Raw genomic sequence first — 14,042 nt, forward strand, 5'->3', positions numbered from 1 at the left:
TGTGTTCAGAGTAGCAAACAAAAGAGAGATACCAGGCATTACAGCTCATGTTCAAATCTCTGCACTCAGAGCTTAAAAAAATTACAAATCTGAGGAGGCTAGCTTCAGGTACAGAGAGGCTTTTGTTGGGGAGGAAGGAGAGGGGAGAGAGCAAATGAATGAGAATGAATAGAATGCTTTGTGGGTGTGCTAAGGTTGACCTTTTGCCCCCAACATACATACATACATAGAATATTACACACCAGGATCATCTTCAGACCCAAAAGGTATTGAAACAAAGAGATCTTTGACACAAGACAGCATGGTAATCCCACCTCAGATAAGCATAGGTGTACAGTGTATGATGGAGAGATTACAAGAGAAGATTGTGTTTCTACAGGAACATTTATTTGGTGGTTTGAACAGGGATTTGTGAACTTTGTAGGAGAATAATTAAGAGGAACTTGAAGTCTTTGCTATTTGTTAAGGCAAGCACAATACTGGAGTGAGGCAGGTGTGTAATAGTACCTGCTGGATTACACTAAACTAATGAGGATTAAATCTTGCTCATAACTGAACTTGTCTATTAAAACAAACAAAAACCCTTGAAGGTTAAAATCTTTTAGCTGGGGCCAGAGAGATGGCTCAGCTCAGTGGTTAAGAGTGTTTGGGTGGGAGCTCTACCTCAACCCCTGGCACCCTGGCATCCATACACCCAAAGAGTCTGGAATGTTCTGGTGGAAGATCTACCTCAACTCCCCTCCCCTATCTCTTTCCCCAAACCCGCCCCTTCAAAGCCCACCAAACACAACTCCTCCCCCAGAGAGGTTCAAGACCACTCCCACAGGGTATATAAGCTGCATACCAGAAAACAGACAAGTGGTTCTCTGGTCTCTCATTCCTGTCTCCTCGCTGGGGGGCTGAGAATCACCCAGAACGCTTTACCCATTAAACCAGGGCTTTTTCTAATTCAGTCTGATTTGGTTTGATTTGGATTGCTGTGTCTGTGGAGAGGCTTATTGGGGTTCAAAAACCTTATCAAAGAGAGTACTGGCTGTTCTTCCAGAGGACCTGAGGTTTGATTCCCAGCACCCACACAGAGGCTCACAACTATCTGTAACTCCAGCCCCAGCGATCTGACAGCCTCTTTGGCTGCGAAAGGCATCTGGCATGCATGTGGCAAAAAGACATACATGCAGGCCAAATATCCACAAGCATTAAAACAAAACAAAACAAAAACAACCTTAGCTCAACTAGCAGTAATGAGAATACCAAAAGGTGTCCATCAATTCCCTGTAAATGTTGTTATAAGTGGATAAAGCATGCATACCATCACAAATGGCCAAACAATGAAACCAAATGGCCACATAAAAGCTAGGAAGGAAAAGAATAAAATGGCCAATTATGTTTTACAGCTTGAGTAAACAGCAATTTACATTTTTAGTTTTATTACATTTTCATATATTTAAAGAAGGCTATGTTACATTCATTCACATTACATATTTCAAACCTAGGGGTACCCAGGACATGATGTTTAATCTCACTCCACCTGAAGGGCAGAAGAAACAAAATGGTGATGTAGCTCAGTGGCACAGTACTTGCTTGGCATGTGCAAGGCTCTGATTTCAATCCCCAGTACAGTCTAAAAAAGAAAAAAGAAAAAAAAAAAAAAAGAAAAGGCTGTGTTCAAGATCGTACAACATGCCAGGAATCCAGAGTCCTGGTCATCTAGCAAGTCTTCCAGCAGAGGAACATGAAGAAGGGACAGCAGAAGGAGACGAAAACACTGGCTGAGAAGCAACTCACTCATTTGTCAGTAACTGAAAAAGCAGGATGTGAATTATCATGGACTTTATTGCCTCCTTCTTCAAACATCCTTATGATTTCACGGTGTGGTCAAAGTCCTGAAGGATATCTATACTCTTTGTGAGTTGCTGGGCCAGTGTGCCTGTTAGGTCTTCAGAATCCTTCAGTCCTGACTGCAGGAGGAACTTGGTGCAAGCCACATGCTGACCTGCACAGGCCAGATGCAGGGCTAAAGGGAGACAAAAACGGTCTATGCTGAGAACATGCACTGCATTCAGAAAAAAACAATGAATTATGCAGAGCTTACTTTTATTTAGTTAGAGTGTGAATATGTGTGCATGTGCATCTGTCACAGTGCACGTGGAGAGGGAGGTCAGGGGACAATGTGCAGGAGTTGGCTCTCTTTTACTACGTGGGCCCTGGGGGATAAAACACAGATTACCAGGCTTACCTTCAAGTGCTCTCACCCACTGAGCCACCTTGCCAGGTACCCACTTACACAGATTTTACCCTTCCATAACCTACCCATGACGGCCTACACTGGATCACAATTCAAACCTGACTGGGTTGAAAACATTTCTAAAGAAAACAAACCTGCTAGGTGTGGTGGCACCCACATTTTTTTTTTTCAGAGCTGAGGACCGAACCCAGGGCCTTGTGCTTGCTAGGCAAGCGCTCTACCACTGAGCTAAATCCCCAACCCTGGCACACACATTTAATCCTAGCAAATGGGAGGCAGATCTTTGTGAGTTCCTAGACAACCAGAGCTCATAGAGAGACCCTGTCTCAAAAAAAAAAAAAAAAAAAAAACCAAAAAAACAAAAAAAAACCCAAATCAGAAAGGATATAAGAAGCTTTTCTACTTAACAGGGAACAGGAGGAGACTGATTCTCCCTAAACTCACTCTCATGTGCTATTTAAATATGGTTTTAATGGCATGCAAAAATTCCTCAGTGTTTTGCTGAATTACCATGAATTAGGATGTAGTGATAAAAATCTGCTGACCAATCTTTCTACTCGACATGTAGAAATTAGCACTAAAAGGTCGGGTGTGCTGTGAATCCAAGTGTGTCCTGCTGCCTGGTCTTGAGGACCAAGTTCAGAGCCCTGACTAGACTAGCAGCAGCTATCCCCTATGACCTGCAAGTGACAATGGGTCATTTGTGAGTCTTTCAAGCCTCAAGATGCCACTGAACCCTATGAGATGACCTTTGGCTCCAAGAATACTAACTGGTTTATTCTAAAGTCAAGTTCAGCTCTGGACAGCACTGGGGATGCAGCTCAATGGTAGATCTACCCGGGCCTTGGGCTTGGTCTCCAGTACACGAAGAAAAAGACAAGCACTCTGAGACTATAGCTCTGGACCCTAAATTTATATAGTAGTCCTTATGGATAGATAGAAATGCTTTCGCCTCACAGATATTGTTATAATAGGGGCTGGAGAGATGCCCCAGCAGTCAAGAACACTTGCTGCTCTTCCAGAGGACCAGAGTTCAGTTCCTAGCACCTACATCAAACAGCTTATAACCACCTGTAACTTCAGTTCTAGTAGATCGGATGCCTTCTTTTGGCCTCTAGGTACTTGCACATAAGTGGCACACATTCATAGAAATACACACACATACACATAAAAATAAATAAGTAAAGCTGGGGGGAAACCCCACACAAACCAACCAACCAGAGTAACAGGGTAGTGCTTAGTATCCATCATCATAATCATGATGTCGACCAGTTGTGGTGGTGTACACCTTTAATTCCAACATTCAGCAGGCAGAGGCAAGTGGATCTCTCTGAGTTTGAGGCCAGCCAGGTCTACATATAAGGGGCTGAAGAGAGGGCTCAGCAGTTAAGAGCACTGGCTACTCTTCCAGAGGACCCAGGTCCGATTCCCAGCATCCACATCATGGCACACAACCTTCTGTAAATCCAGTTCAAGGGGATCCAACACCCTCTTCTGGCTAGGCACCAGGCAAAAGCTATTTTAGGAAGAGACTGTTTGGTTGTCATGGCTAGGGATTGAATGTAGGGCATGTACACAATAGGTAAGACCTCACCACTGAGGTGCTAAACCTACATCAATGCTTTCAACTAAAAAGTACTCGAGTCATTTGCATTCTGTACCTGAGCGATTTCTTTCATCTTTAGAGTTGATGTCGGCACCCAGGGATAACAGAGTTTGAACTGTGCTCGTCTGTCCTTCCTGAGTGTTGAAATAGAAGCATTACCGCTGTGATGAGGACAAAAGCAAACCTTTAAAAACCATCTCTAGTGCTCATCAGAAACTCTTCCTGAGGCAGCCAACTGCAAATATGGAATCTTCCTGGCTTAAGGAAGAGTTATATCATCCATGATTCTCACACGAATCGTTAAATATTTGTAACATTCAGTTATCAGGATGGATAATGTGATTAGGTTTCCATCAAGGTCAGCGGTACAAAGCCTTGTGGTTTATATAGAACTCACAATTCCAAAATTTCACAAGCATATGAACTCTTGGTTAAAATCTTTAAGGCAGAGGGGAATTGAGGCTCTCAGAAGAGACCACTACTATAGCTAGCATCATTCACGCAGTAATTTATACACACATGTCTAGCCAGTCAGCTCATTACAAACTAGTGAGGCTAAAAAAAAAAAAAAAAAAATCAAGATTTCAGATTCAGCCTTTCTACGGAGGAAATGTTCATGGACTGAGCCCTCAGTCCATTCATGTACCTATCCCTTGTATTCAGGGGAAGTGCAGTGGGGATTTTTGGTCAGAAAACATGTACTCATGCTTCTAGGAAACCAAATAAAGGCACTTGGCTTCTAAACAATGTATAATAAGCAAGGCTCCTAAAATAGCCTTTTCTTTAGTGAAATATTTATGCACATCTTTAATGTTTTGTACATTGGAGAGACCAATAGATGCAATTTCTTTGTGCTAGTTAAAGAGATTTTAAATTCTCAATTCAATATAAAAAAGAGCTACAAATTTCATAGAATGAATCTTTGCTCATTTGTTAATTTTTAGCTAGTTACTTTATTTGTGGTGTGTGTGTGTGTGTGTGTGTGTGTGTGTGTGTGTGTGTGTGTGTATGAACACACGTACGAAGGTGCCTGTTAAGGCCAGAAGAGGATGTCAGATCCCCTGGAGCTGGAGTTACAGGCAGTTGTGAGCTGCCTGATGTAGGTTCTGGAACTCTGCAAGAGCAGCAAGCACACGTAACACTGAGCTCTCTCTCTCCAGCCCGCTATTTTTTTATTTTTAATAGAAAATATTTAACTTTGCTATACCAAAGTGGAGTTCCACAGTTTGCTTTCAAACACTTAAGAGACAACTGACAAGGCCTTCATTACCCTCCAACATCGTCACGGTTTTCAATAACATTCCTGAAAATAAGAGTACAGAAAGCCCCACGGTTTTCAATAACATTCCTGAAAATAAGAGTACAGAAAGCCCAAGTAGTACATAGAAGTAAGAGTTCTCCTCTCTCCATTTTTGCCTTGACACCAAAAATGTCATGTTTCCATTTAAAGAGACTGAAAGATTTAGAATCATAAACATCTCAGGAATAGAAGGTACAGAGAGAGCCAAAGATGCCAAGACTACAAGAGCTGTCCATCCCCAGAGCAGCAAGCCTCAGGAAGAAATGCTGTCATAAGAAGCAACTGACCTTGGCTGCATAATGAAGTGCTGTTAGCTGGGTTGACTTTGCTCTCACATCTACATCAATGCCAAGACTGGACACCAGGAATCGTATGGCTTCATCCTGCCCAGTGACTGCTGCCCGGTGTAGAGCCTGGGCCCCCAGGCTATCTTCAGCTGAAGAGCAAGCCTAGTAGGCAGGAAAGAGGAGCAGTGTAAAAAGCAGAGGAATCTGGTCCATAGTCCTGCAGATGTTCTGGTGTAGCTTAACTGTCTGTGCAGTTCTTCTGGGCAGAGTACATGATTTCTTCCCGATTTTCAAAGCATTTGAACTAAAACGTGGTCAAGTCAATGCTCTGGCTATGGTGCCTTAAGCTCTGTCAGGACAATTTGTTGCTACTACTTTCAAAGTGACAATGTTTAGTGAATCCCTAATTTTCTAACTGCTCTATGTATGTTGGATTATTGGATCCTCCCTGGATCAAGTCCAAGGTTCTGAGCATGCTACTTTACTTTGAGCTCCAACCCTAGCATCATTAAATCCTTGTAAGGAACCTTCCGAAGAAATTACATTTTGTCACAATTTTAGAGATAAGAATGCTAATGCATGTATGTTTACAGAGGTCAAAGGTGGAGAAACTCAGGATCCAGGATTTGAAACCAGCAAATGAATAATGATGTATCATTATCCCCATATCTAAAATTTCTAAGAAAGAAGTAAGGGAAAAAGCAAAATCACTTTATTTATACCTTGTGTTTTTCAAGGAGCAGCTTGGCTATGTTAACATGGCCACACTGAATTGCATCCATGAAGGGCGTGACACCACAGTTATCTCTACAGTCTGGTTCATAGTGACACCTAGAGTCAAATCCAAACATGACAGAACTGTGAATATTCACCATTTCAAACCCAAGACAGGTAGATGACTCAATGATCTGCAGGGAGGCTGTATGCCTTACAGATGACCTGTGACAGTCTGGAGCTGTCTTTCTTTTATCGTTTTAGCATCTGAACCGAGTTCCATGTCTTCAGGACCTTCCTCTTTTAACTTTCTCATCACATCAGCTGGAGCTTTCATTTCTTCAGTTTCTCAGCTTGGAAGCTTTGTAGTCACCCTTACTATCTTTTTCCTCTCTTTCCCAAACAATTACCTAAATATAATTCTGCAGCCAGGCTACTTAAAACATCCATATCCTCCTCTCCATCTCCACTTTCACCCCTATGCACATGTAGGGTGACTGACAAGAGCCTCCGAATGCTCTTCTTATCATGACCCTTCCCTCCCCTTCCCCTGCCCCGATTCTCCAGAGCAACCACAGCCATCTTGCTTCTCCTGCCTCAGTCTCTGGAGGGCTGGAATTACAGATGTGTGCCACAGCATATAAGTTTTTAATTCTAGGGTTCCATGGAATTATTTATACACACTGTCTTCTTCATTACCCTATGAAGGCCACTATCGAAGAGCTTTGTTTATTTCATTACCCAGACCTAACACACAGAGGCTACTGAAAAGTATTTCTTCAGTGAAGAGTATTTACAAATTTGCAGAAAAGCAAATATGTCCCATCTGTGGTTCTAAGTGCTTGACAAATGTTTTTAGGATCCAGGGTTCAATGCTCTTTGCTTTGACCCATTATCTTTTCCACTTCTCACTTCTCATCACCATTCGTATGTTGCAAAGCCTTACATTGGTTTCTGGTCCACCTTGTCTCTGCCTTCTTGAACTCTGCTTTGATCTCTCACACATATACCCCACTTGTTCCAAGGTGAAATTCTTTTTTTTTTTTTTAATTTAAAGATTTATTTCTTTTTAAAGACCAAAGACCAATCAACAACAGTCTTTAATTAATTAATTAATGTATTTATTTATTTAATGTGCATTGGTGTCTTGCTTGCATATATGTCTGTGTGAGGGCGTCAGATCTTGGAGTTACAGACAGTTTTAACTGCCATGTGGGTGCTGGGAATTGAACCCAGGTCCTCTGGAAGAGCAGTCAGTGCTCTTAACCACTGAGCCATCTCTCCAGCCCCAAGATTTATTTCTTATGTATAGTGTTCTGTCTGCATGTATGCCTGCAGGCCAGAAGAGGGCACCAGATCTCATTACAGATGGTTATGAGCCACCATGTGGTTGCTGGGAATCAGGACCCCTGGAAGAGTAGTCAGTGATCTTAACCTCTGAGCCATCTCTCCAGCCCCAATAATTTTGATTGTTAACTTTTTTTTTTTTTTTTTTTTTGGTTTTTCGAGACAGGGTTTCTCTGTGTAGCTTTGCGCCTTTCCTGAATCTCGCTCTGTAGACCAGGCTGGCCTCGAACTCACAAAGATCTGCCTGCCTCTGCCTCCTGAATGCTGGGATTAAAGGCGTGCGCCACCACTGCCCAGCTCCAAGGTGAAATTCTTATGCCTCCCCTAACCCTGCTCCTCTTTCAGGGTTCAATGTCTTAGCGAGTGGCACAGATACCACACTGTGAAAGGCATCCTTGATGTTCCCTTGCTCCTCCTTTATTTTAAGGCCTTGAATATGCTAGGCAAGCATTCTACCTCTGAGCTACATTCCCAGGCCCTCTCAGACCCTTTTCATCAAATTATGCGCCTATTCCTATTGATTCGACTTTTTTTTTTTTTTTTTTTTGGTTTTTCGAGACAGGGTTTCTCTGTGTAGCTTTGCGCCTTTCCTGGAACTCACTTGGTAGTCCAGGCTGGCCTCGAACTCACAGAGATTCGCCTGGCTCTGCCTCCCGAGTGCTGGGATTAAAGGCGTGCGCCACCACCGCCCGGCTGATTCGACTTTTTAAAGATACCCTTCAATCCGCCTCTTCCTTCTTGCCTTAGTCACTGTTCTATTGCCGTAAAGACAACTCTTTTTTTTTTTTTTTTCCGTTTTTCGAGACAGGGTTTCTCTGTGTAGCTTTGCGCCTTTCCTGGGACTTGCTTGGTAGCCCAGGCTGGCCTCGAACTCACAGAGATCCACCTGGCTCTGCCTCCCGAGTGCTGGGATTAAAGGCGTGCGCCACCACCGCCCGGCAAGACAACTCTTTATGAAAGAAATCATTCAATTGAGGGCCTGCTTACAGTTTCAGATGTTTAGTTTACCATCATCATGGTAGGAGCATGGTGGCATGCTCAGGCAGGGACTGGAACGGTAGCTGAGAGTTACATCCTGATCCCTAGGTAGAGAGAGCCTAGGCCTGGCATCGGCTTTTGACTCCTCAAAGCCCACCCCCAGGGACACACTCCCTCCAACAAGGCCACACCCCCTAATACTTCTACTCTGCACTCCCTGGTGACTAATATTTAAATATAAGGGGCATTCTTATTTAAACCACCACACTTTCTAGACTCATCTCTTCAGCCCAACTACCATCATTTCTCTCCTGTTTCACTTCCTCAACCTAAGGGACAATTTCACAGAAACCTCTTCCCATCCCAGGTTCATTTATATTTTGCAACTAGGTGGTGTTTGAAAACTGCTGATTTCTTATGACCCCTGGCTTCAAAACCCTTCACCAAGGGGCCCATAGGGAAAGTTCAACAGTGAAGAGTATTTGTTGCTCTTCCGGAGGACCTGGGTTTGATTCCCTCTGACACCATCTTCTGGCTGCCACAGGCACCAGGCATGCATATGGTGTAGAGACATGCATGCAAGCAAAACATTCAGATACATAAAGTGAACACAATGGTCTATAGCATCCATATTCTATACTGTTTAGACTTCAACATATCCCTAACTATTACCAGTCTCTCAAATGTGCTATCCTTTCTCTTGGTGCAAAAAATCCCCTTGGCCTTCACGCACAACTGTTATTTTCCCTTCAGGTGAACAGCTTTGGCTGTGCTGGTGCCGAAACATTATTTCTTCAGTCTTTACTAATTTACACTGGGTCTTCCTATCACACACTCCTATGGGGACTCTGAATTCCTTGCAATGCTCATTGGTACACGGCCCTGTTCTGTTGTGGACACTGAGCTCTCTACATAAAAGGAAAACTAACTTCTTGTTATAACTAAGAAATATTTTCACCAATTTACCATGCTACTCTTACCTATCAAGAAGCTCTTGTACTGCTTCGAAACAGCCATGCATCGCTGCGGGGAGAAAAGAATGGAGACAATTAGAACTTTTTAGTGTATACTTGAAACTTTCTTGGCTGGTGTGGTGGTTTGAATGGCCCCCAAAGGGAGTGGCACTATTAGGAGGTGTGACCTTGTTGAAGAAAGTGCATCAGTCACTGTGGGGGTGGGTTTTGAGTTCCTCTATACTCAAGAAGCAACTCCCAGTGTCATAGACCATTTCCTGTTGCCTTCTGATCAAGATGTAGCCAGCACCACGTCTGCCTGCAAACCGCCTTGTCTTGCCATGATGATAATGGACTAAACCTCTGAAACTGTAAGCCGCCACTTCAATTAAATGTTTTTCCTTTATAAGAATTGCCGTGATAATGGTGTGTCTTCAGAGCAATAGAAACTCTAACTAAGACAGCTGGGGAGGTAACTCATTGGCCAAACCCTGGCCTAGGATGCGCAAAATCCTTGGTTTTATCCCAGTACAATGAATAAATAATTAAAAACAAGCCGTTGGTGGTGGCGCACGCCTCTGATCCCAGCACTTGGGAGTCAGGGGCAGGCAGATCTCTTCGAGTTCGAGGCCAGCCTGGTCTACAGAATGAGTTCCAAGACAAGACAGCCAGAGCTGTTACACAGAGAAACCCTGTCTCAAAAACCCAAAATAAATAAATTAAATTAAAAACAAAAACAAAAAAACAAGCAAAATTCTTTCTCCTGGCTTTAAAAAAATTTTGCTCTATATTTATTTATTCAATTTTCCGTGTATAACTGTTTTGCTTGCATGTTTGCATGTGTACCGCACGTATGAATTATGCCAATGTTTGTATGTGTACCGCACGTATGAATTATGCCCACAGATGTCAAAAGAGGGTGACGGATCCCTTGAAAATTGGGATCAAGAGTTAGAGACTGTTGTGAGCCACCATGTGGGTGCTGGGAACTGAACCCAGGTCCTTTGGAAGAACAGTAAGTGTTCTTAACTGTTGAGCCATCTCTTCAGTCACATCTGCCCTGGTCTTCTCACAGAAGGAAAACCTACAATAGGTAATGTTACTGTCCTATCCAAACAAACAAGGAAAAAAAATCCGACCAAATAACTGATAAAGAATGATGTTTTGAGCACTTTCATGGCAAACTTGCAATTTTAAACTTATCTCCCCACTTTAGTGCTGGAAGTTTCAAAGGCTGGTGTAGTCTCTTGCCAGAAAACTGCAAAAACATTTTGAAGGTAACCTATTTAATAGTAATCTATAAAAATTATCCAGAAATTTACTCCTTCTACTTAAGATACCTATTCTCAACAGAAAAGGTTCTGACTATCTGGCCTCCATTTATTTTGGGTGAGTGACAGATTAGTGACTGTTTCTCCAAGGGAATATTTTGGGGGAGTGCATATGATGGGAGCTAGCCAAGCATTTTATGAACTAGGTGGACTTTTCCTACTTACTCAAAAAGTTTCAGAAAGGATCCCTTGGTCCACAAGTGCCAGCTATGGCTGGAGAACAAGCAGGTGCTTGTTCCCAGACAGTAGGGACTGCATCATATCTCAGATATTGATCTTTAGAGATAGTACCAGCTCAGTATCCTAATTCAATGAACTGCCTCTTAGACTAAGAATTATCTTCCAAATTTCTCTCTCTGGATCCTGTTGCCTCAACCTCCTGAGGGCTAGAACCAGAGGCATGTGCCACGCTGCCTGGCTTATTTTCCAACTTTATTTTAGACTTTTGAGCCCATTATCTACACATTCCACACTAATTTTGCTTTTTGCCAAGACTACAGCATGGTATCATCACCATTGTGAAAAGCTAAGAAGGACATTTGCTCAAACACAAATCAAGTTCTTTAACCAGGGTCACAGACTTTGGCAGGGACAGAGCTAGCTTACCATCTAACTGACCAGGAAGGGAAATTACGACAGATACACTCGAAAGGTGGACTAACACAGTGACACAGAGCCGAGGGCTCCATCACTTCACAAACTTATAGTCTGCCAAGAAATCCCAAGATGCTCTGATGCTTGCCCTCTGGTTTCCCAAATCCTCCATTCCCCTGGCAGATGACTTGAACTACAAAGTGTAGGCAGCACTGGGGTGAAACCAACTACAGACAGGAGGCGACTGCAGGGTATACCTGCAGTGTGTAAAGGAGTTCTTCTAATTTTGCTCTCTGTTTTCCAAGCATCCGGGCAGACAGTGAGCAAGTACCGGAGGACCACAGGGTCGCCTTCTCGACTGGCAATGTGGAAACTGTTCCAGCCATCCTTGTTCTTCAGGAGCGGATTGGCACCGTGTTCCACAAGGACCCGGATCACTTCAAGGTTCTTCCTTGTACAAGCCATCATCAGAGGAGTCCTAAGGTCAACCAGGATGGAAAGGAGCTGAGGCATTTGGAAGAATCCAGGCCTTCAGGGAATGTATGTCTTTGGTATAGTCGGAAAACCTAGAGGAGTCTGGGGGGTGGGGTGGGGAGGCAGGAAAACAGCTTAGACTGTCAGCCTCTGACTTCTCTGAGGTCTGTGGAGAAATAACAAGGAGACACTGATTCTGAATGCGCATCCACAGGACTAGGTTATCTGAGAGGCAAAAACTGTTTATGAGCCAAGCAGAGGACTGATATAAACCACAGATAACCCTCAAGATATAGTGGAACTACTTTACAATAGCGAAGGAGATGCACTTTTAATTATATGGTGCTTTCCTGTCCTTGAGGAGCTGAGATCAAACTCAGGGGCTCATGCACGCCAGGAGGCTGCACCACCTCTGATGTATTTCCCAGCCCTTATGTTTTGACAGATTTGAAATAACTTGGAAGGCAGGAACTTCATTAAGTTAGAAGCCCAAAAAAGTTAACAGGCTCTCAGACATAGTACAAAAAAGATGCCAATCTAGCAGCAAATGAAAGTGGTTTGTGTGGTGGAAGAGTATCACCAACATTCTTGCTGGTGGCCGTGCAACGCTTGATGTGACAAAACTGCATAGAGCTCAACATGCAATGCATGTGCCACTGAAACATATCCACTGCAGCCTTGTCAATTAAAATAATACAACCGTGAACAAGTACTTTAGCAAGATGTCTCCGGAAGAACACATCCTGGGCACATGAGTAATACAATTCATCCGTTAACCATTTGATTATATTTCTATACTCTCTCAACGCGAAGTAATTGTTCTAACTAAAGAGCCAAACCCAGGAAGAAAGGAAGGTTGGGGTGAGAATTAGAAACCCAGGAAAGTTATACGTTTAACGGACACACTGAAAAATACACGGAAATTTGCGATTCCTCGGAGAGTGGCGATGTAGCTTTTCTGGACTCCGGGCACCTACCAGTCGGCCTTCTTCAAGGAGTCCACGGCTGCACCTCGGTCCAAGAGGTAGCACACGCAGTCCCGGTGGCCCATAGAGGCAGCTTCGTGCAGAGGCCGTTTGTAGTCTCGGTTGGCAGCCTCGATGTCCATACTCCAAGCCTCCACTAGATAAGCTAGGATGTCCAGGCGCCCGTGGCGGGCCGCACAGTGGAGAAGGGTGTCCCCGGCTGGCCCCTGGCAACCTCCGGCCACCTCCAGCTCCTCTTTCAGAGCGCGCAGCCGGCCCTCCTGCACCAGCCTGCAGAGGCGCCGGGGATCCCCAGGCGGAGCCATCATCCGGGACCAGGCGTGACAAAAGTAGGAGGAAGACGGAGCTCCAGTCCTCCTAAACAGACTAGTGCAAAGATAGGTTGGGCGAAGGTGAGAGATGGTGAGGGCTTCCGCTTCCTCCACGTGACCGTTCTCCTGGACGCCCCGCCCCTCAGCGGGATTCTGTTTGCTAGCGACTTTTTTCTGCCTCCAGCCCTGGTTTCAAAGTCACAATTCCCAATGTGAAATGGTGTCTCCTCAGGCGACCGGACCGACAACAAAGCACGCTCATAGGTCATTCCTGGTAACCGCGCTCCAAACATGCGAAGTCGTCAGGGTGGGGCCTTGGGTTCTCGGAGCCCGTGCAGTTTAGGGTAAAGGTATGCACCTGACATCCTGGAGCTGTCCTCTGCACCCGAGTCATCTGCCGACGAAAGACCTAACAGAATGCATTGCGCCGCTGTACCGCAAAGCCCTGAAGTGGAATAGAGGGGCTTAGCAGCCTGACCTCGCCCCGTACGGCTCTCCACCGTACAGCCTATGGAGGTGTCTGCCGGGCTGCAGAGCCGGGGTCTTGGGCTGCTCCGGTGGTAGCTGCAAGAGGCAGCGAGGCCGGCTCTGCACAGCCGAGCGCACGCTGCCTACCACCCTGGAGCCTACCGGGCTCACGTGTGCTGTGGGGATGTCTGCCGGGCTGCACAGCAGCATCCTTGGGCTGCCCAGGCTCCCAACAGCAGGGTTTCTGGGACCTCTCGGAGGTGGGACAGTGTCCCCGTGCTCCGCCCGCTCCTCACCCAATCCGCAGCCGACCCCAGCCCCCTCCCCGCCCGCTGCTGCCGCCTCAGCCCCCACGGGAACCCAGAGAGCTCGAAGGAACTCTGGGAAAGTTTCCTTCGCCTCCCCCGCGCCAGCGGAAGCACCGATGGGGCGTGGCCCAGTTCCTTGA

At 45.0% G+C, this 14,042-nt stretch overlaps 1 protein-coding gene across 2 annotated transcripts; it reads right to left on the reverse strand.

The window, feature by feature from the left end:
- Positions 1–365: 365 nt before the first annotated feature.
- Ankrd16 (ankyrin repeat domain 16) lies at positions 366–13,820 on the reverse strand. 2 transcript variants are annotated; one of them, XM_052726773.1, is made up of 7 exons: positions 12,807–13,820; positions 11,613–11,833; positions 9,458–9,500; positions 6,161–6,269; positions 5,439–5,600; positions 3,907–3,985; positions 366–2,014 (listed from the first exon to the last, which is right to left on the reverse strand). In XM_052726773.1, the coding sequence occupies exons 1-7, from the start codon at positions 13,121–13,123 to the stop codon at positions 1,857–1,859; spliced, it is 1,089 nt and encodes a 362-aa protein (XP_052582733.1). In that variant the 5' UTR covers positions 13,124–13,820; the 3' UTR covers positions 366–1,856. The 2 variants fall into 2 exon arrangements, with proteins under 2 accessions (XP_052582733.1, XP_052582734.1); XM_052726774.1 differs by lacking the exon at positions 3,907–3,985.
- Between the last annotated feature and the right edge of the window lie 222 nt (positions 13,821–14,042).

The sequence above is a fragment of the Peromyscus californicus genome, unplaced genomic scaffold, assembly GCF_007827085.1.
Source record: "Peromyscus californicus insignis strain IS unplaced genomic scaffold, ASM782708v3 Scaffold_8__1_contigs__length_139910024, whole genome shotgun sequence".
In the NCBI taxonomy this organism is placed as follows: Eukaryota; Metazoa; Chordata; class Mammalia; order Rodentia; family Cricetidae; genus Peromyscus; species Peromyscus californicus.

What these genes read in the sequence shown, in the direction of transcription:
- Ankrd16 (XM_052726773.1), bottom strand. Translation starts at nt 13,123, where the DNA reads ATGATGGCTCCGCCTGGGGATCCCCGGCGCCTCTGCAGGCTGGTGCAG. An exon ending in TCCTTGAAGAAGGCCGACTG is followed by an intron (nt 11,834 to 12,806) that starts GTAGGTGCCCGG and finishes GGTTGACCTTAG; the next exon opens with GACTCCTCTGATGATGGCTT. An exon ending in GTACAAGAGCTTCTTGATAG is followed by an intron (nt 6,270 to 9,457) that starts GTAAGAGTAGCA and finishes ATTTGACTCTAG; the next exon opens with GTGTCACTATGAACCAGACT.